General features: G+C 52.5%; 6 protein-coding genes across 6 annotated transcripts; 2 read left to right on the plus strand and 4 right to left on the minus strand.

The window, feature by feature from the left end:
• Positions 1–869: 869 nt before the first annotated feature.
• On the minus strand, positions 870–2,053 carry LTHEOB_8094 (Mitochondrial 2-oxoglutarate malate carrier protein; the record flags this gene model as incomplete). Its single annotated transcript, XM_035517533.1, has 2 exons — positions 870–918; positions 1,068–2,053. 2 exons carry the CDS (start codon positions 2,051–2,053, stop codon positions 870–872), a joined length of 1,035 nt encoding a protein of 344 aa, XP_035370641.1.
• A 2,650-nt stretch (positions 2,054–4,703) lies between these two features.
• On the minus strand, positions 4,704–5,810 carry LTHEOB_8095 (uncharacterized protein; the record flags this gene model as incomplete). The annotated part of the gene is made up of 3 exons (XM_035517534.1): positions 4,704–4,782; positions 5,015–5,384; positions 5,435–5,810. 3 exons carry the CDS (start codon positions 5,808–5,810, stop codon positions 4,704–4,706), a joined length of 825 nt encoding a protein of 274 aa, XP_035370642.1.
• Positions 5,811–9,723: 3,913 nt separating this feature from the next.
• Positions 9,724–11,623, plus strand: LTHEOB_8096 (Cytochrome p450; the record flags this gene model as incomplete). Its single annotated transcript, XM_035517535.1, has 5 exons — positions 9,724–10,111; positions 10,164–10,343; positions 10,393–10,733; positions 10,789–10,934; positions 10,993–11,623. 5 exons carry the CDS (start codon positions 9,724–9,726, stop codon positions 11,621–11,623), a joined length of 1,686 nt encoding a protein of 561 aa, XP_035370643.1.
• Positions 11,624–12,388: 765 nt separating this feature from the next.
• LTHEOB_8097 (uncharacterized protein) lies at positions 12,389–13,670 on the plus strand (the record flags this gene model as incomplete). Its single annotated transcript, XM_035517536.1, has 4 exons — positions 12,389–13,209; positions 13,265–13,286; positions 13,528–13,542; positions 13,593–13,670. The coding sequence occupies 4 exons, from the start codon at positions 12,389–12,391 to the stop codon at positions 13,668–13,670; spliced, it is 936 nt and encodes a 311-aa protein (XP_035370644.1).
• A 4,853-nt stretch (positions 13,671–18,523) lies between these two features.
• On the minus strand, positions 18,524–19,287 carry LTHEOB_8098 (O-methyltransferase; the record flags this gene model as incomplete). The annotated part of the gene is made up of 2 exons (XM_035517537.1): positions 18,524–18,732; positions 18,789–19,287. The coding sequence occupies 2 exons, from the start codon at positions 19,285–19,287 to the stop codon at positions 18,524–18,526; spliced, it is 708 nt and encodes a 235-aa protein (XP_035370645.1).
• A 566-nt stretch (positions 19,288–19,853) lies between these two features.
• On the minus strand, positions 19,854–20,530 carry LTHEOB_8099 (uncharacterized protein; the record flags this gene model as incomplete). Its single annotated transcript, XM_035517538.1, has 3 exons — positions 19,854–20,044; positions 20,104–20,398; positions 20,453–20,530. 3 exons carry the CDS (start codon positions 20,528–20,530, stop codon positions 19,854–19,856), a joined length of 564 nt encoding a protein of 187 aa, XP_035370646.1.
• Between the last annotated feature and the right edge of the window lie 959 nt (positions 20,531–21,489).

Genomic DNA, 21,489 nt, shown 5'->3' on the forward strand with positions numbered 1-21,489 from the left:
CGAGCGTATTGCTACGAAAGGCAAACCGGTCCTGAAGTACCAACTCATGTGACGTAGTAGATCGGGCCGAGGATGCTACCACATCGCGGGCACGGAGCGATGTGTGGAATGCGTAGATGCGATAAGGAGAAAAGAAAAAGGAAACACGCTCGAGAGCACGGATCAGAAAGGGAGAATAGCATTGCTGGAGGGGATGTGGAGAGCAACAATGTCCAACAGAAGATCCACGATACCACTGATTCATGAAGGGGGGGTTTTGTGCTTTAACCAATTAAACAACTTTGCATATCTTCTCTCGGAAACGTTCTTCCCAAACCAGACCGCAAAAGGGAAAGAGAAAAGCAATGGACGCTCAATGATTCGCAAGGGGGTTGTCGATCGTACTGCCTTATACACGGGAACAACAACAAAAAAAAAAACCAATCCAAACAACCAAACAATGAACATAAAAAATGGACAACGCTCTACGGAGCAACCATGCAACACCGTCATCTCCCCGTCATCAACTATCCTACTTTCCCCCACCCAACCCCCACGTACCTGCCGTCCCCTATCCTCCCCTCGCCCGCCCGAGGTCGACTCGGGCCGTTTTACAAGCAAAACGATGCCATCATGTAGTCATCACCTCGGAAAAACGTCACCATTTTCCCAATCCGTCCGTTTAGCAATTCGTCCATGCGCCGTCCATGAACCGAAAAGCCGAGACAAAACCCACCTACCCCCAACGGGGCTCGGAGTTGTTGGCATAAGCTCGCGCGCTATTACCGTGGGGCCGGGCAAGCCACACTCCGTCGCGCCCGTCACCGCTGCCATCATCGTCACCGCCGCACGCACGCACGCACGCCGCTCTCCCGTCGCCGGCAACTTTTTTACTTGGTGATGAACCCGAGGTAGTCGGCCACGATCAGCGTTACCATCCTGTTGTGCACATCGGAACGATTCCGTCAGCCCGCCAAGTCTTGTTTACCGAATTACCGAAAAGGGAGAGTCCGCACATCAAATGCGCGGACACAACATCAAAGGGGCGATGTGAGAATAGAAAAAAAAAAAAGAAAAAGGAGACTTACGCGTGAGGCGCAATGCGCACATAGTAGGTACCGAAGCCACGGTAGAACCTCAGGAGGCCCTCATCGCGCGCGACCTTCTTGAAGCAGTCCGCCATACCGCGGTAAGGCAGAGAACCGTCAGGCCTCCTCGTCTGCTTCTGCAAGCGCGTCTTGACAAAGTCGAAGGGCAAGCTGAAGAAGGAGGCGAAGAAGCCGGCGATGGCCGAGGCCGTCAGCGTCTGCGAGCGCGACGACAAGCTCGTGTCCTTGAGCTGGTTCTTTGCCTCGGAGAAGAAGGCGAGCTGGCCGAAGTTGAGCGCCATGGCGCGCACCACCGTCGGGAAGCAGCCGGCCCACAGCGCCGTCACGCCCTCGTTCTTGGAGATGCGGGCGAGGGCGTCGATGACGGACCGGTAGTTGGCGCGCTCGGCCGGCGGCTTGAGCCCATCGCTCTGCATGCGGATGAGCGCCAGGTCGGCCGGGTTGCCCACCATGGCTGCCAGGCCGCCGGCCGTCAGACCGGCGCCAGCGCGCTCGGTGAAGCCGATCTTGGTGCCTTGCGCCTCCGCCCGTTTTGTCAGGGTCTTCATGAAGGTGTCGAAGAAGCCGAGGCGGGCGGTGGTGTAGACAGCTTGGCGGAGGAGGCCGGCTGAGAGGCCAGTGTAGAGGTCGAGCACCTTGCCTGCTGCTATCACGTCCCGGGTGACTGAGAGAGGAGTAGGCTTGGGACCCGTCTTCACACCCTCACCTGCCAGCTGCAAGCGGACCTTGATCATGTCGACTGGCTGGATGACTGTGGTGGCAGTCATGCCGGCAAGACCGCCATTGATGAAGGGCAGAGCTGCGCGCATGGCAGGAGTGTGGAGGAAGTCGGTGGTGGCCTTGGAGGGGTTCTCGGCGGCGTTCTTCATGGCGGCGGAGCCTTCGGAGGCAGCTTCTTTTGCGCTGTTCATGGCGGCAGACGTCTGGCGCTTGGCAGCTTCGAGGAGAGATGTGCTGGAGGACATGGTGGGCGAGGAAGGTTGAGGGGTGGGTGAAAGAAGAGCCGGTAGAAATAGTCGGCGGACGGGCTGGAAGATGAGCCGGGGAGAAGTAAGATAGAAGCGAGGTAGTCGGAGGTAAGATATGCTGTTGAGGGTTTACCGAAGTGCTCGGACGGGAGGAGTGGCTGCTAGGAGCGATCAGCACGGCAGCTGAAGTAGGTACACTCTGGTAGCGTGGGTTGAGCTTGGGTAAGCAGGCATGTGTGGACGCAGGGACAGTGTTGGGATTTAAGAGCTTCGCCCATGTCGGATAGCGCCGCGCGATGCAGACGACTAATCAGGCAGTGCTATTGCGACAGAGATTGGGAGCTCCGAATACACCCGCGGAGTGCAGGAGAGGTAGGTGGTGGTGCATCACAGCTGGAGAGAGCGTACCAGTGAAGGCGTGCAGTGCCAAGGCCGCTTCAGAACGCTGCTAAGCGGGCTCGACGCGTTGAGAATAAACAGCAGTCGGTAATTCTGGCGAGGTGAAAGGCGCGCAAGCTTCAAAGGTACTTGTTGGTTCTTTGAGGGAGCTGGGAGAGGGGCAGAGCAGGACGGACGGAAGAGTGCAGGCTGTGCAGCCCCCTCCTTCTCCGCTTGACAGGTGGTTGCAAGGCTCCCAAGAATGCGGGGAAGCAGCGCTGCTGGGTCGACGTAACAGCAGGAAGCTTGATCAGTCACGTCAATAGACCAATGACAGGTGGTGGGCGTCGCTGGGGCTGCGCGTAGCCCATTCGCGCATCCTCGGTCCGGCGAGGCATTGCTCCTGAAATTCCCGCGTCTTTGTTGTCGGCTGGTCGGGATGGCACGCTCCTGACGGGAAGCTTCAGCCGTTGTGGGAGGTGTGTTGCGGTACGTCATGCCAGAGCTCCCCTCCCCGCTAACTAAGCCCCGCTTGTGATTGGCCAGCGCCGCCCTGCGCGCATCCCCCAGCGCTCCATCACACGTGAAACGTATCACCAGCGCCCAACATTGAGGTCGTGGAAAACCCATATGAACGAGCTGCAGCGAGCGTGGCGCGATTGCGCTCGACAGAATGCATTGGGCCAGTATCGCTGCTCGCCCACCGCCATCGACCGCAGCGGGCGCCACGTGCACAGGCCAAGGCGGGCGGCTGTCGGGGAGCGTCGCTGGTCCCCTTCCGCTGGCCGGCTGAAGCGCGCGGGACTGGCGCTGCCTCCATCACCCAATCTTCACCCATACCTCGCTCCGCGCCGCAACAAGCTCGGAATTTCGCTCCCCGGCTGCACCACACGGTATTCACTCGCACTCAGCGCACGTTGCACTCCGTCTCCTCGGAACAAATCGCGCACCCTTCACATCATCAAGCTTATCGCCCGCATGCAAGGGCGGCATGGCCCGCCCTATCTCACTCCACCTCAACAAACCTAACCTCCAATCCAGCCCGGCTCTATACAAATATGGACCTAAGCCTCAACGCCATTCATCGCCCGCTGTTGAGCCTCGACAATCGCTGTCAGCCGGCTCTCCAACTAACCCCGTGACTGGCCATGCCCTTCAATTTCCGACGCAAGCCAGCTACACATAAGCATGGCATCCTCGTAACCCTCTACATGAAGCCGCACTGTTAGGTCCCCGCCATCCGCTCCGCTTGCTTTTCCGATCACCGTCTCTTCGTCTGCCGCCAGGCTTCGGGCATCAACCACCCGGTCGGCTTCTTTGGACGGACAATCGCTGAAAGAAACGAGGCTGATGCTCGCCTTATCGCAATCCGAGAACTGTTCCAGATCTTCGAACAATTCAAGCCCTCCCAATCGGATTGGAGAAGCATTCCGCCGTGCAATTTCGTGCCGCTCCCTAGCCGACAATCGGCTGTGTTGCCGCCCGTTCTGGCCGTGCTCATCTCCATTTGGCTCGACTGGCCCCCGGGGCGGCTGAATTGTTGTGTTGCTTCCGGTCGCATCCGTATCAGCACCTCTCTGCGGAAATTGCCGGCCCGTCTCATTCGTCTGCTGAATTGCCGTACCCGAACCGTTACCGTTTGTCTGTGCACTTTCTGATTGCTTCGCGGTTGCTTGTGTAGAGCCGGATGCTGTAAGCGTGTTCTCCGTTATCGTCTCTTGATGTGCGATCGCCTGTTCTGCAGAACAACTGGATCCGTTTTTCTCTGGCTTGACGGTTGACGCTGAAGAGCTTCTTAGTGAAGATGATATTTTCGATGAAATTGACCCATTATCCGTCAAGATTCCTTGCCTCTCGCCGGGCCTCACCATTGAAGTGCTCGTCCTTCTAGTCGGCTCTCGAATGGACATCGTGCTTGACTGCTTCGTCGGAACTGAACTAATGATAGATACTGGAGGCGATTTCTCCGCAAAACTATTCAAGTTGATCGAGCTTTGAGCTGCCCATGGTCTCCATCCATGCGTAGTTCTCGTTTGGGTAAGCACCTCATCGTTTACAGCTTTTATGGCTCTTTGCATCCTCTCTAGACTTTCGGCGTTGTACTCTCGTCTCTCAGGCACAGTCCATTGGTTCTCAACTTTCCGATGGGCTTTCGAGACAGAGAAACGATTGTGCGCTTTGATGAAAGCATCACACAGAAAGCATGCTTCTTTTGAGGCTCCTAATACTCGCGGAGATGCTTTGGCGCCACTGATCTCATAATAGACGATCAATTGGATCTCGGCATGGACGAATCTTTTTTCTGGTCGAGGTCGTTGACCAAGGGCAGATTGTTGACTGGGAGCAAGCTGTTGACTGCTAAGAACAGGTTCGTAATGGTCGATCGCCTCTAGCCGCGGGTTGTCGAACAAATGACGATAACTGGGAGCCACACGTATATTGACCAGATCACGACTTATTCTCCAATAGTGTGCGGTCTTGTCCAATTCTCGAACCTCCCTTATTTTACGCAGCTCCTGTTCTGGAAATCCTAGTTCTTCGAGCCGGCGATGGAAATTGGTATCTTTCCCTGAAATCGACCAGGCCTCCTTAATGAGTTTCTTAATGGCTTCCACCAATTCTGGATCCTCGGACGTTTCTAGTACCTCGAAAGCATTGTGGAACTCATTGACTTCGTCCGCCAGTGCCGTCAAAGCACGCCGACGGTTGAGAGTCTGCTCCTTCAGCAACTCATCCCTCAGCACCTCCTTCAAGCAGACGCTCAAAGGCCCGTTCACCTTCTCCCTACTCTGCTTCTTTTTCTTCTTCATCACCCTTTTCTTCTTCTTTTGGGGGTAGCCATTCGTTGGTTTGCGAAAATGTTTTGACCCGAGTCGTGAATATATCTTGTTCCGGTTGAGCCGAACGACGATATCGAAAATGTTCTCTTCACATTTCCTACGATGCGAGGCTAACGCGGATCAGTTTCGAATCATTTCGTCCAGCAACTGCTTGGCTAACCTCTGTTGTTACACTCTTTGAGTGCAATTAGAACATCGATTATGGCCTTTCGGACATGATCTTTGACACCGCTGTTTGCGGCAAGCCGGACCGTGATTCCTGGAGACCCGAGCGAGTACTCGATCGTTGCAGCCGTCACGGGATGAACCCCAGCATCGTATGCCGAGATGTAGGCGAAGTAATCCGCCAGTTTACGTTCTATGTCAATAGGCAATGGGTCGTGCGCGTCTCCATTGACCGTTTGGTCATCACCGGTATAGTCATTAGGCTCTGGAACGACTTCCTTGTTGTAAAGCTCATCGACGTTTCTCTCAAAATCTCGTCGGCTCACGTTCGCCCACACGGACCCCAGTCGAGACTGAGTAAGTGGATCCATAGAGGAGCGTGTTTTGAGGTTCGGAGCCCAGGTGTGTCATTTTGAGCCCCGCACGATGCGCCTCGCTTTTTCTAATACGAGAGGTGTAGGCAACAGCGCATAGGGCTTGTCATCCAAGTTTGTCGGCGTGCGTCTTGCATGCAGCCTTGCTTAAGTCGCCTAGCTGTGATAGGACATTGCAGATGCAGTATTGGTACGACAGCCAATCTCAATTTGCAGCATGAGCCCCACTAAAAACATCAAGAGATGACGATACCCTGATCTTGTCCCCGAGCTCTCCCATAAGCCGTGAGTAGCTGACCCGCAGCCCTTGCAATGTTTACCTCCCCTCCATTTTCCGCGTAAAAGCCAGCCGCAGCATACCGGAGCCATGCACACCCATATTAATGGACGATTTCTACTTCGAATCCACGGGAACCCTCTCCCGGCCGCCTCGCTCGCGCCTTCAGCCAATGTTCATCTCTCACTTCGAACACTTCAAACCTTTTATTGGGGTCATCATCTTCGCCAACCCCCGGACATACGTAGGCAGTGCTGAGGAATGAGATGTCAGCCGCCAAAGGGTTGAATCCACCGATAAGCCTTTCACCGCCCGAGGCAATCATCACCATCCCGCCATATCATCCACTTCCGAGCAGCGTGCACATGCTTGGATCGACAACCCAGGTTTAGGTAGGTTTCATAGGTCTGGCCGCAGTTGTAATTGCTTCGTCTTCGGACTTTGCGCGAACACTAGACCGTCGTCATCGCCTGCCAACAATTCACCGTCACTTTTGTCTGTTATGAGGTCAACAACGGGCAGGTCGACAAGCGCTTTTGTCCAGATTTCCTCGGGAATGTCTGTGGTACGGATGAGAGGCATTGTCAGCACCGAGATTGGGCTAAGAATATCGGCGAGACGAGGAAGCGATGAGTTGACGTTGAAAAGCTTGCAACACCCATTATACATGGATGAAAGCGAGTAGAGAACATGCGACCTGCTGATCATGTTCGTGCTTCGCAAGCAGCTCCCGAATTCAGTGCACATTGCCAGCAAAGTGGTACTTCCTTTACCCCATATATCATGGAAGAATGCGGCGCTTTCAACCTCGCTGAAGAAAAGAGGCTGATCCAGGAGGCTATAGGGGAGACCGAACACAAGAGCCTGGTAGTAGTTCCGTGCCCTTGGCGTCAGCAACCTTCCGCATACTCTCGTCCGCAACAAATAATATTGAGCAACATGACTGTGGAGCGATTCCAGCTGTTCTTGGGATGTATTCTTCAGTAGTAGCCCAATTGCCTCGTAAGTCTTCTGTGTATCTGCTGGGTAATCTTGCTCATCCAATAGGCCAGTCCGAGGTGCGAACTTCTGGCTGGTTAAAGCGAAGGTGGGAATGTTCCAGGTTATAGAAGATTTCTTAGGCCTCTCCAAATGGTAACCCCGCTTTCGCGACCGGCCTAATGCTGGCAACCGCGTTCACACCACATGCCCAAAGCTCTGCCAATTTGCTTTCTAGATCTTGATCGGCGCCGAGCGTGTCGATCATTGACAGGGGGGTACGTAACCCATGACCAGGAAATATGGAGAACCATACAGCTCAACCCTCCGGACAACCATTGTTGATTCAGAATCCTACCCCTTGATAACTCTACGCAAGGCTGACCTTCATGCAAAGGAGTGCCGTTAAAACAAACATTCAGCTTAGCCGCCCGCAGTGCCTCGGCAGCAGCAATGGTGATGACGGATACGATGGACAATATTCTATTGTCTACGCCCAAAAGTTAGACGAGAAACTTCTCTATATCTTTCGATTCCGTATCATTCAATTAAGATATCGCGACGGAATCGACCGTGCTTGCTGGGAACCCTTTGAGAACCTTCCGCATATGGTGCTTGATGGACAAAGCTATGGCTCTCGCACAACTGAAGGATCTGCCAAGACTCAATGTTCACCGCAACTGGACCCTGAGCGCACTACTTGTATCGTCATTGTCGCCTAAAGCAGCAAGGAACATCCGGGTGAGGAGCCCCTGGAATTCGTTCGATGGCAAGCATTAGATGGTGTTATGTGACAAGGGACTGCTCAATGGTAGTAGAACGAGAGTCCTTTGCACGATGCAGTGTAACAACGGGTAAACCTCAGAAAAAGCTCTGGGTGAATGCAAAGTAAGAGTATGCTTTGCTAGAGTTCAAACTGATGCAGTCGTCGTCGAAAGATCGGCCCATCGATGACGCGTGACTCCACCCTCTAATACGATATAGGAGAGCAATGCTATCAACCGGTGAGCAACCATGAGCGAATTTCCCACATTAGGGTTAAGGTTTTGCTTGTAGGCGCAAGCGATGCTTGAAGCACGGGCAATTCGCAGGCACGGGTGGTAGCAATTCGATTTCTCCAGATCCTCCAGCTCCTCAAGCGCCACCCGCACTGTCAGTGCCGTGGGTTAAAATTAGCAGTACTCCTTTTTAGAGTCCCTTTTGACCTGGCCAAAGCGTCTTCTACACGTTAGGTCTCTCGCTCTATAGGCGGTAATGCTGGTCAAAAGGTAAGCCGAAATTTACGCAGTTCGTAAAAATCCGAACCGTTCGTATAGCGGCAACTACTTATTCGTTATTGTTTTCGTTTGTTCGTACCTTCGTACTCTTATTTCTAAAAGAATGTATACTAAATGTATTGCTGGTAGTAGCGCTGGCAGTGCTGGATGAGCTACAGGGGCTGCAGGAACTGAAGGAACTGAAGGAGCTGGAGGAACTGGAGGTGGAGGAGGGGGAGGGGAGGGGCTAGAACCGCTGGAGCCGCTGGTAGCGCTAGCGGCAACTTGATTTGCCGTTAACCGTACGCGTCTAGATCCTGCGCTATTTTAGCTCTGACGGCGGCAACTACCCGCTGCTATCCATCCTGGGAATAATGTTGCGAATGAACAACAAAGAGCGTTGGGCGATCGCGGTTCGACTTGCGACAAGGTCGGCCTCTTCGGCATTATGCATTGCGATTGCTTATCGCCGAGGAATGCCATAGCTTCTAAAAACAGAAAAGATAAAAAGTAAGGTGCCGGGAATTGCCGCGGCTCTAAATGTGCAGATGCCGGCTTCCTATGCAGCGCTCTAGAGCCCAGCCTAATCGATTCTTCAGGACCCTTGCAATCTCTCTTCAGTCCACCGTTTTACTGCGGGGCGGGCCGCCGCATCGTCCCACGTCGCGTGGTCGCTTGCTGTTCACCACGTGCGCCACGTGGGCGTTCGGCAATCAGCAATCTCCTTAAATAATGCGAGTGTTCGCACGCGACAGCGTATATGACTCGCTGAAACAGTCCGTCATCGTGCGTCTTGCGCCGGTCGTGATAAGATGTCGCAGATATTCATCACCAACGGCCAGAATGGTGGTAATAAAACGTCCCTGTCATTTTGACGAGAGCGACTGACCAATCACATCGATTGGAAAGCCGTTTAGGGCGTCCACCCCAATCTTTGCTTGCCCCTTTAGAATATCCGTTCTAGCGGCGAGTCCTCGAGTCATTCCGCATCCTTTCCACAGTTCACGCCATTGCCTTATCTTTCGATAGTGGAGAAGCTGACGGATTGCTTTCGTATTCCATCCAATCGGCGGCACTGAGTGTTTCGCTAGGTGGGCCAGCCTCCTAAAGCCCGTGGTTACTATGCCGCTTTGGATCCCGACCGTGCATCCCGTCTCGGAGAACACCATGAAAGGGATTCGTTTAGGGAGATCAGAAGCGCTGAGCGAGTAAGGGAGCGGGGTACCGTTTGACCACCCCTGTCAAGGGGGAGGTGTGGAGTACCGACCCGCTCGCCATGTGGGCGCCGCGTGCGAAGCACGACGCCGCACGACGCCGCAAGAGGGCGTATATTAACTGCGAGGAACGTCCCCTCTTGTGCAAACATCCTCCCGCCGTTCTAAATTACTAATCTAGAAGCATGGGAGCCTCCACGTGGGCTACGTCCGCCGTCCTCGGCGTGGCTTTCCACGCCGCAATCCAGACATTCGAACTTGACTTTGTTGTTCCTCAGACTATTGCAGGTCTCGCCGCCGTCTGGCTTGCCGGTCTGTACGTCGACGTTAGCGTCTTCCAAAAACCGATTGCCGAATCCGCATCATCCCTCGCCGTTGCTGCCGTCATCTTTGTCGCGAGCTTGGCAGTGTCCACGGTTGTGTACCGCCTCTTCTTCCACCGGCTGCGCAAGTTCCCCGGCCCGCTCGGAGCCAAGGTTTCCAAGTTCTACGGCTGGTACATGTCGCGTAACCTTCAGTACCATTTCGAAGTCGAGAAGCTGCACAAGAAATATGGCGATGTCGTGCGCACTGGTAATGCAGCCTTCTCATCATTTTCTGAATTCGATACTAACAGCGCATGCAGGTCCCCGCGAGCTCTCCATTAACCGCATCTCGCCGCTCAGCCAGATCATCACCTGCGGAAAGGGCAACTTCTATGGCATGGCCGAGACCAGAATCGAGTGCCAGGGTCTTCCCTTCAAGATGGATCCCGAGGACCACCGCAGAGGAAGGAGGGCGTGGGAAATCTCCATGACCCCGCAACGTTAGACGCCCCGAGCCCGCCATTGTTTTCTCCACTGACCCTTTTTCAGAGGTTGCCAGGTACAACCCTGCCATGCAGGAGACCATCTCGCTCTTTCTCAACCGCCTCGGCGAGCCCCAGTACCTCGGTAAGCCCGTCAATGTCACCGACTGGATCTCTTGGCTCGGTTACGACATCATGGGTGTTGTTGGCTTCGGCAAGGACTTCGACTGCCTGCGCAAGGCTACCGACCACGCTGCCATCAAGCAAATGCACGACTTTGGTTTCGCTCTTGGTCTTTTGAAGCACGTTCCGTGGTTGGGCAACGTCTTGCAACGCATGCCTGGCGGCCAAGCCGCTATGGAGCCCTATGCGCGCTACTGCAGGGATTTGGTTAGGGAGAAGATGAAGGTAAGAGTTTTTGGCTAAGCAAGCACAAAGCGGGATTCTAATCTGTTTCGAATAGGCTGTCCACAACTCCGAGGAGAAGCCTGAGGCTCCCACTGACGTCTTGGCCTGGCTCATCCAAGCCTACGAGGAGAAGAAGCCGTGGGGCGCCCAGACCATTGAGGCTCTCGACGATGATACCCGCAGTCTTGTCATGGCCGGAGCGTACGTATCCTGCTTTCTCCTCTCTACAAAACCCCCCTCATGCTAACCACCACCACAGTGACACCGCCACCGCCACCATGACCAACTTCCTCTACTACCTCAGCCTGTACCCCGAGATCCAGCAGGAGCTCTACGACGCCATCGTCGAGCACGTCCCCGCCAGCGCCCTCGCCGACCCCGCCACCCTGACCCCGGAGATGCTCGACCGCGTGCCCCTCCTGGAAGCCATCATCAACGAGACGCTCCGCCTGCAGCCCCCGATCCCGTCCGGCAACCCCCGCGTCACCCCTCCCGAGGGCCTGTACGTGCGCGACGCCAAGTACGGCGACATCAACATCCCCGGCAACACCATCGTCATGATGCCCCAGTGGTGCATCCAGCGCGACGAGCGCTACTTCGGCCGCCCCACCGAGTTCCTGCCCACCCGCTGGATCCCCGGCACCCCCGAGGCTCCTCTCCTGCACGACCGCTCCGCTTGGTTCCCCTTCCAGGTCGGCACCTACTACTGCGTCGGCCAGAAGCTCGCCATGTGGGAGCTGAGGAGCGTTTTGGCTAGGACCATGGCGAAGTACAAGGTTACCTTTGCTGAGGGCGAGGATGGACAGAAGTTTATCAACGGCAGTGGCGATTGTTGGACCATGACCCTGCCTGAGCTGAAGTTGGTGTTCAAGGAGAGGGGCAGCGCGTAGATGACAGGGGTTTAATTGGTTGACATGGCTGCTCGATGTGTTACACAGACACAGCGAATTCGGAATATTTAGCGCTGACATCCCCCACATTCTACGAACGTGCGCGTTAACTCAGTTTCGTCTTTTCCAATTTGTGCAATTGATTTACTCGGTTCCTCGCCTTCTAGCGTTTGATGCACTGTGCAACACCTCTTTGCCTTGAAAGTTCCATATCTATTCCTCGACACTTCTTACCACCATTCGTAGCACCCGCAAACAGCTCAAAATCCTTGAAAATTGCGGCAAGCCCCATAAGAACTGTTCCGGGGACCCATGGTCTGAAATGACAGCCTCACTTACATCGCTCTGAGACTGCGAGTATTTCCGGAAATCCGTAGGTATTACTGCATTCTCTTTTCTAGACGAGAAGTGCATACATTTTTCGACTGCACTCCGAGAGTATAAAGAATTCAATGTAACAGAGCGTTTAATCCAGCAAACTATCCTCTCACTGGTGTTGTAGCTCGGCTAATCATGCTTTAAGCCCTACTTATGACGGAACACCAACAGAGCATGGAAACTAGCTTCTGGAACCAAGTCATGGATGTAGCCAGAGGAGGCTCCCGATCTGGAGCGGGCAGGAAAACTGTCCATCACCACCTCGCTTACTCGCCAGCAATAGCAACTAGTCTGCCCACCCCAGCCACATCGCCTCAGGAATACACCTCCGGTTGCACATCCCCGCCGCCTGTCTCTTCATCGGTACCGCCGCGTCGAAATCACAACATGAGCATTTCCAGTATCCTTTCGCCTGATGATGAGGGCGACAGGGCCAGTGCCTGCTCGTCGTCCGCGGTAAGCCCACCCTCATCCTCGAGCACCTCTCTATCCACGAGCTGCGGAAGCGCTGGAGGAGAGTCCACTGCCTCCAGCAGTAATACCAGCAGCTCCTCCGCCACTAAAACTTCCTCCGGGGCCACCTTCACCTGGAACGAAGATCCTGAAAAGATCGACGCCATGCTCCGCAGCCTCAACCCGTACAGCCCCGAGTGGGTTATCTGGAAGGACTGGGCTGATTTCCTAGCTGAGGAAAGAAATGCTAACCAAAAGGTCAAAGGATTTATCTTAGACGAGCTTATGCGGAAGGTCTACGAGCTTCTTGGCTCCACGCCTTCTGGTTCCCCCAAAAGTAGCCTATCACCGGGAAGCAACTTGGACGATTACGACGAGCAATACAGGCATAACCCCGCGGTGGACCTTGATGACTCGACAGAAGTGGGGTTTTATCACTGCCAAGGCGGATCCACCCAACCTTCTGGAGACCAATCGCGAAGCCAGACCACAAGACCTGGATCCCAAGATATCAGCAACACTGCCGATCGTTCGTTGTCTAGCTTCGGAAACAAGCGAAAGAGGGGCACGGGTGGCTCTACGTCAGAAGGTGAGGATGATGAAAACGGCAAAAAGAGGAAAGAGAATCCCAGGCCTCTCAAAAGCATCCGAAACGGGCCCAGGTTTTCTTGCCCTTTCTATAAGAAGAGCCCGGAAGTCCATGGTAAAAATGCATCATGCCTCTGGCCTGGTTTTGGTGGCATATCACGTTTGAAGTAAGTACTCTCCGAAAAGGAATAGAATACTGTCGTAATTCTTACAAACTTGTAGGGAACATCTCTACCGTGTTCATGTGAGCCATGATGATGGGGACACGACGTGTCCCAGATGCCGCGAAACGTTTGAAAGCAGCTCGGAATTGGTCAGACACCTAGCCATGATTGAAAGATGCCTCCAGACTGTGGGACCACAGCCAGGGGATGGGCTTAATGGAGATCAACTGAAGAGGCTGAGAAGCAGAGACCGCGGAACCGACCCTGTGAACAAGTGGAGAACTATATACAGGATTTGCCATAACCTTCCTGACGATGCAGACACGCCTTGGCCTTGTAAGTCACAATATACCATGCTGAATGCTTTACACTAAAGTCAGTGACAGACTGCGACCATAACTCTCCAGCCGATCAGGCAGTCGAAGGATATGACTGGTATCAGCGCGAGCATCTACCCAACATGATTCAGGAACGCCTTCAACGGCAGCCAAATATCAGGCAGCTTCTTGAAAATGCCACAGATCAGCTACCGGCTATCATCCGTGATTGTCAAAACGATCTATATCAGAGATTTACCGGCCCTCGAGCAAATGCGACACCATCATATGAAAAAGATTTCTCTCCGGATAATGCGGCACTCACAGCACATCGTTCAGGTGAAGGAGCAGTGGAGCCTGCACCTCATCAGCACTCTACCAACGTGCCCGTGGCTTTCGAAGCACCACCTAACACTGACAATGGCATGAACCCAAGCGAGGTTCAGCAGGTTCTTAACTTGTCTGGCCGGAGGGGTAATCGCAACAGTGATTCCGCATACGGCTCCGGCGTGCTTGAGCCACACAAACCCAGTGACCTTTATGGGGATTCTGGGTCCCAACCAATTCCTACCGAAGATGTTCCTCAACCACAAGCCTTCCCTCGCCAGTCACACTCTTCACAAGACTCTAGTGGTTGGCAAAGCGTGAGTGTCGATGATCTTTTAAAAGATCAAGGTGTGCATGGAAGCGGTGGGGACGCTCTAATTCTCCATATGCACGGTGCCCAGATGCCAAACCGGACCCAGCTTGCATTCGATCTCAATCCCAACATCCAACGTTTTGTGGCGCAGAATGATAATTTGGAAAACGGGACAAACGGAGAGTCTTGGCTGGATTCCTTTGATTGGTCTCAGGGTGACAACCTTGGGTCCAGTATGGTACCATCAACCGACGATCCACTTCAATGAAGAAGTTTCAAGCGACAAGTGATTTCCGATCATTGAGGGGAGGGGCATGGGGGATGTTGATAAACGTGAGCTAGACTTTAGTCTCGGTGGAAATGGATTTAAGCGGTAATTTTCCTAGGCTGGGATGGTGTCAGGTTACAGAAAGGGCATTTTCCCACAGTTTTAACATTTCTAATAGAGCTGACAAAAGCATTTGTTTCTTTTTTTTAGTTTTATTTAACATTCTGTCGCTAACATAAACGCATTTATTACTTCTAGATGGCTCTTTTGTATATTTTTGTACAAGAATGACTCGAAGATAAATTCTTCTTGAGTTGAACGATCCACCGTCTAGCTAGTAGAAATTCCGCACGCTACTTCCCCTTTCTCAGTCCTAGCATTACAACACCGACATCTCCATTACAGCACCATAGTCTAGTAGCAAAGAAATGACTCAGGAAGTCTAGGAGCCTCGATTCTAAAATTGTAGGACTGTAAGAGGCTCACACCATCGCCATGCCAAGTTTGGAGGGGTTATACTGCCTCCGTTTCCACACGTACCGCATTGACTAATTGATGAGACATGGGTTTACGTGCAAGGAATTTGCGATGTTTAGTGTGAATGACTTGCGAAATAGCGTCTTTGTGCCTAATTAGATAAGCGGTGTCAATTTTTTAGACCCTGTATGCAAGGCTGATACTTGCCGATCGCAAAGCTGCTCCGTATTCATCACACTCAAGCGTCCTCACCACTACACTTCGCACACCGCTAGTCTCTGGGACGCGCACTATTGCGAGAAGGATAGAAGCTGTAGCAGTTAATTTCTGATGTATAGATTGAAGTGTCTTTAATGTTCGGGATCGTGACGAAGATGCTAGGACCTTGTACATATAGGCCAAAACGAGAATATCAAAGCCTGTAATCAGGGATGCTGAGTTACTACGTCCAATTGAATCTACGAAGCGGCTCATCGCTGTAAAGTTGTTCAACTTCGACACTGCCACTGTTGCCACCGCTGAACTCTAAAACTTGGAAGGATGCAAGGCTGGGATGCGGGGCTGGCGAGTCCGATAGCGATTGGTCCATAATTGCAGGGCGTCGGTGCAGCTTACAGGTTATACGGGCGCGCAGCCCCGCTTGACATTTCGCTTACGCTCAGCTTTTGCGAGTTTGCGCGTTATAACAGCCTTAAAAGTAAAAGATTTCTGCTCTCACGTTTTCAACAGTCTCTCTCATTCCATGATTAGAACAGCGTAGCTTTACATGAGCTTCTCTTGCTTAGTATTCTACTACTTGTCGTCACTTAGTTTTGCAACCAACGTTCGTCCACTCAGGCCTTGCTTCGCCTTTCTGCGATCTCAACTCGACTCCTGACCTCAGGTCTCCACAACCATGGTCTTCTGCACCTATTGCGGCAAGTCCTTCACCCAGGACGAAGATCTTGAGAGGCATATTCACAGACGTACGTCGCTAACACCGCTGATATTGCTGCTACATCCCTCGTGTTACTGATCTCCCCCGTCATAGACATTAACGAAGCACCTTTCAAATGTTTCACATGTCACATGTCTTTCTCTCGTCGGTAATCTCCCCGAGCCTAGCAGCATCTCCTTTCCATAAGCGCTCCCCTTTATCCTTCGGAATATTGAGTTCGGGAGATGGATGTATCTCGATAGCTTCACTAGAGCCGCAAAGCTAAATAGGATGTCTCACAGGGAATTTCGTGAACTCCACACTCGAGTCCACTGCCGGGACGAGGAAAAACAAGACGACCTGCCTAATTCCGCTTGCGAAAATCTTCCCGAAGGGCACAAGTCCTACCCAACACCATCGCTCATTTCGAGCACCGAGGAAGAATCACCCGACTCTTCTGAAGAAAGCATCAACTATCCACCCAAGGAAGCTCAATCAAGACGTTGGCCATGCTCTGCTTCAGATGACAGCATAGCTGGCTATGCTGGAGACTGGAGTGAACTAGCAGACGCGGAAAGTGTGTGGTCTATAAGACTTGCGGAGACACAGCAGCTCCGGGAACTCAATCACTATAGACTTGGCATGCATAATGAGCCATATGAGACCGCAGAAAAGTATGGTGAAGTCTTCATTGTTATCAAACACGCATGGGTCAATGCTTACGCGACTTTAGATACGAAAGAAACGTTTTTGCTACGCCATCACTGACTCCAGAAGAGCCAAGGCAGGGCCACGATGCGGAGCTTAAAGATTGTCTCATCAATGATTTGATGCGGAAAGCTCATGAGCTACTTGGATACACGCACTCGGAAGCCTCTCAGAGCTGCGCTTGGTCGGACACGAGCTCAGATCACACCTTGAGTGATGAAGAATGTGAAAGCCACCCCAATGTTTCTCAAAATTCCCGTCATGGGGTATCAACGCTCTTTCTCGCTCATTCGGATGCGCCAGATGGAGATCAAACACACGTTCAATATGGAAGCGGGACTGTTCCGAATTTGACAAGCCATAATGAGGCCTCCTCTTTCAACCGCGGCCATAAGAGAAAAAAAGACGGTGGAGATGAAGGAGCAGAGGACAGTGACGGAGAAATGCCCAAAAAACGCAGAAAAGCATCGCAACCTTCCGGGGATCCTCAGCATAGGCGCCGATTCGCATGCCCTTTTTACAAGAGGAATCCGGAACTTCACGCAAGATGCACATCTTGTGTATGGCCAGGTTTCGACACAATAGCTCGTACGAAGTGAGTAGATGCTGACAACTATTTGTTTATAAGTCTAAGTTACTAATCTACTGAAAGAGAGCATATATACCGCAAGCACGTAAACCATTTCTGCCCGAGATGCCATGTGGAATTTGAGAGCAGTGACGTGCTCTTGCACCATCTGGCACGGACTGAAAGATGTGACGCTGTCGATGAGCCCTTTCAGCAAGTAGGGATTGACGAGAGTCAAGTACAGAGGCTGAAAGTTAGACTGCGTGGACGAGTTGATGAAGAGAAGTGGAGAAACATTTACCGTATCTGCCACCATCTCCCTGATGATGCTCCAACACCGTCGCCATGTGAGTCGGTTACGAAGACTCCAGGCTCCCATTGTACTAATTATGTCCAATAGACTGCAATCAAGACTCATTGGTATCACAAGCTACTGAGGGATATGATCAGTTTCTGCGTAACCACTTACCAGGTCGGATTCGCGAAATTTTAGAAACGGAAGCCGAGAGAAACTCTCATTTCACCGAACTCTACAGTAGCCTTCTCGAACGCTTACCTGACGTGATCCGTGAGGCACAAAGAGACCTTTACGAGATCTACAACTCTCAACGGACTGTCACATGGCTCAATCAGCAAAGAAATCGGCAGAATTCTCCAGCAAACACGACAATACTCGGCGTTCGGCCAGAGACGGAACCTTCGCGACTCGCATCACCGGACGTGAATGTGATCGGATCCCCTGCAACCTTTGAAGCACCGCCAAACACAGATGACAGCATGACCCTGAATGAGATGCAGCAGGCTCACGCCCTGTCAAGTCAACGACATGGTTCTGCCTTGGTTGATACTCAATCTGAGGACACCGCAGAAAACAACCCCTCTGACCCACAACCTATTGCTTCAAGCGATGGTGCTCATGACGAGAGGGCTCCTACTATTGTGGCGCATTCAGATTTGTGGGACGAACTTACGGCGGCGAGTCTGGCAATGTGGGGCGACACCGAAATCGATCAATTCTATCAGGACAGTACGCCACAGATGCCTCAGCCCTTATTTCCTTTCCACTTCTTTCCTGTTGAACAATGTGGGTGAGACTAGAATAAACACTGCCACCCCTCTGTATTTGCTACCTAATGCAGGTTTATACATCCGTTTTTCAAATACAATCAATGCTAAACTGAAATACATACATTCTTTATATAGCAATAAGAGGTAAGGCATGTGAATGACGCCCATGTGAATGGCTGTTGATTGATTTAAATTTTTGCACTAGTCAACATCTTATATTCTTTAAACTCTAACTCTTTCAGCTATCCGTGACGTTAGTTCGAGAGATGAGATGAAAGAGCAGAGGGTTCTACTGAAACTTGAGTAGTAATTTCTCTAAACTTAAGCCGGTAGTCTCACCAGGGCTGACAAGTTCCTACTTGGGCGGATAGTAGACACACAACTCAAATCCTCCAGAATAAGGCACCACAATGCTTGTGAAGCCGCTTCCGGGGGCCTTCATATACTCCAGCAATTCCTTATAGCCACCGGCAGCCGTGATGGTGTTATCCACAAGAACGACAGCACCCGGCCGCAATCTCGGCTGCACCAACTTCAGCGTGGGCAACGCCAGCGCTGACCAAACTATCACCCTGATCAGCATTCAAACACAACCATCTCCTTACCACACTGCAACTTACTGTCCAGCAGCAACAGATCAACATCCTCGACCCCCTCCTTGAGCGTCTCGCGGATATCGCCGACGCGCAAATCGATCCACTTCTCAACGCTCTCCCCGCACTCCTTCCAGTGCGCCCGCGCCTTCTGCGCCTTCTCGACCTCAAACTCGGTCGCGATGACGGTCGCGGGCCGGCCGAGCGCGCCCGCGTTCCGCCCGGCGGCGAGCGCGAGATAGATCGTGCTGACGCCGAAGCTCGTGCCCGCCTCGATGATGTTCAGAGCGCCCTTGGCGCGGATGAGTTGGTACACGAAGTGGCATTTGTCCTCGTCGAGGGCAATGAATTTGTCGCGCATGAGCGTGTCGAAGTCGGAGGCATCGGACGTCGAGGATACGAAGCGGGCGCCGTCTTTTTGGCTCTTCAGTTCTTTTTCTTGGTTGATGGACAGGGCGTGGAGTCTGCTTAAGAGGTTGTGGATGTGGGGCGGGGCATCGATGGGTGAGGAGCTGGTGGAAGCCATGGTGGTGTGTCCGTGTTTATTTAGGTGTGTTTTCTTTTGATAGGAACTGATGGATTTGTAGATTAAAGGCGGTTGTAGTTGGTTATATGTCAATGCATTAGCATTGATGATCGGAGCCTACTTATATGTGAGTCACCCTTGCTTGAGGAGGGGTTTTGGTGGACCGTTCCGAATGCGGAGTAACATGACCGTTGAAAGCCGTTTCTCCGCGGCGATGCCGGATGTTGGATCTTGGTACCGCGGCTAATGGTGGCGCATGAGCGAGGGGTGAGTGAGGGGCTACCTCCGATGTCGTGGTTAAGGTAAGCCAAGCTTACGTAGCACGCGGACCTGGCGGCAGTGGCGCGTATGCGCCCGCATAGAGATACTTACTGGGGATTAGTGGAAAAGCGAATCGATGAAGATAGCAGTTTTTAATGCCGTCCCGTGATTCGGGATTCTCAACCCCATGATACACCTCCTTTTTAAGCATGGAAGAAAACTTGCCGCTTACAGGTTAAGATGATGCGCGGTGGAAAATCCTCTCTGAGTAACGGTATATTCGGCCTCTCATTCTATTGCTGACACTAAGGCATCACCAACTCACAGTCAATAGGACCAGCAGCCATGACGAAGTCCTGCTTGCCCAAGGGGACACCCGCCATCCTGCAAATGGCGTAGGCAGTCGAAATATGGAACCAAAAGTTGGGAAAGACGATCTGGGTGAGCAATTTATGGCCAGCGTCAAACTTCATGCCTATACCCTTGCCTTCCTCGCCTACAAAAAAATTAGCGCACGTGTTCTGGGGGTAAAAGATGTGGTAAACCGAGACATACCAGAAGTCCAGACTGAAAGCGGCCTGTTCTCGGCCCCCTCAATATCCTCGGGCTTGACCGCCTGCAGGAAGTCCAGCTCTTCCTGGATGATGGCCTGCAGCTCGGCAAACACATGCTCAACGTCGGGCTTCGTCTGCGAAGACTTGAAGTGGTAATTCTTGTTCAAAAGCACGCCGTTGCGGGCCCACCGCACGCTGAGCCGGATCTGCGAGGGCAGCGAGTACATGTCCGGGGCCAGTCGGGCCTCGAGCACCTCCGAGTGCGGCTTTCCGTTGTCGTCGCACCATTTCTCGGCCTGCCGTAATTGGCATCAGGGGCTCATTCTGGCACAATGGGATGGTATTCGTACCTTTTGGAGGATGGCCGAGAGATTCTTGAGCTGTCTGATAAAGACGGCAACGGTAGTGTCGTAAAAGGGGAGCGGCATGGTAGATGAGCAAGACTAGCGTGTTGAGATGGATAAGATTGCTCTTGACTTGATGTTGTTTCCTCTCCTTATATTTTATTTATTGGACGTGGAGATTTGCAGGATTGGAGAGGAAACTCCGCACGCGGCGGGTGACACATGCAAGCTGAGTAAGCCGCCGCCAGGCAGCACTTGTTGGTTTTTAGCCCCCAAAACCCCACCCAAAGAGTCTGGATGTGCGGTGCTTTGGCCATGACGTCGCTTCGCTCCGGAACACGAGCTGAAACATTGATCTTGCCCCGCAAAAGCGTTGTTCAGCGCACCAGTTTTCCCGCACCAACTTTCCCGCACCAATGCACAACACCGAAATTACTTTTCCAACACCAAAAACTTGATACGGTATGCGAGAACTATCGAAGAAAGCAACAGGATCAACTGCCTGGTGTAGAATATTCCGGTGCGTATTCACCAATCCTTGAGAGGACGCAGCGGTGCGCGCGCGGATGATGCAGTTTCTTCAGGCGCTGCGCGGGCGAGTTGGTTTGCATCAACGAAAATGGGAGCCACGTCTATGGACGAGAGTGCAAATCATTCGGGTAACCCTCGTTTTCCTGCACGCACAGAATCAAAATATTTAAGCATGTCCATCCAGTCGACTACGTGCGAATGATTCCTTTCTCATGAGTAGACAGAGCCAGATAAGAATTGCTGGCAGTTTACACGCCGTCTGCCCTTGGAGGATTTATCGGGGTTTATCTACACAACCACGACAGTAGAAGCGCGCATATGCTCTGGTAACATCAATTTCGAAGCAAAAGTAAAGCCAAAGCCGTCAATCAATTTTGGACACTTGCAATAAATATTCTCACTGCAGTTGCAGCAAAAAAAAAAGAGAAAGACCACCGACAGAACCAAGAACCCTCCTGAGATTCCCGACAAAATGTGAATTTGAAGTGAGCGCTAAGTTCCCTCCTGTTCTG

Source organism: Lasiodiplodia theobromae, assembly GCF_012971845.1.
Source record: "Lasiodiplodia theobromae strain AM2As chromosome Unknown scaffold_25, whole genome shotgun sequence".
NCBI classification, from domain to species: Eukaryota; Fungi; Ascomycota; class Dothideomycetes; order Botryosphaeriales; family Botryosphaeriaceae; genus Lasiodiplodia; species Lasiodiplodia theobromae.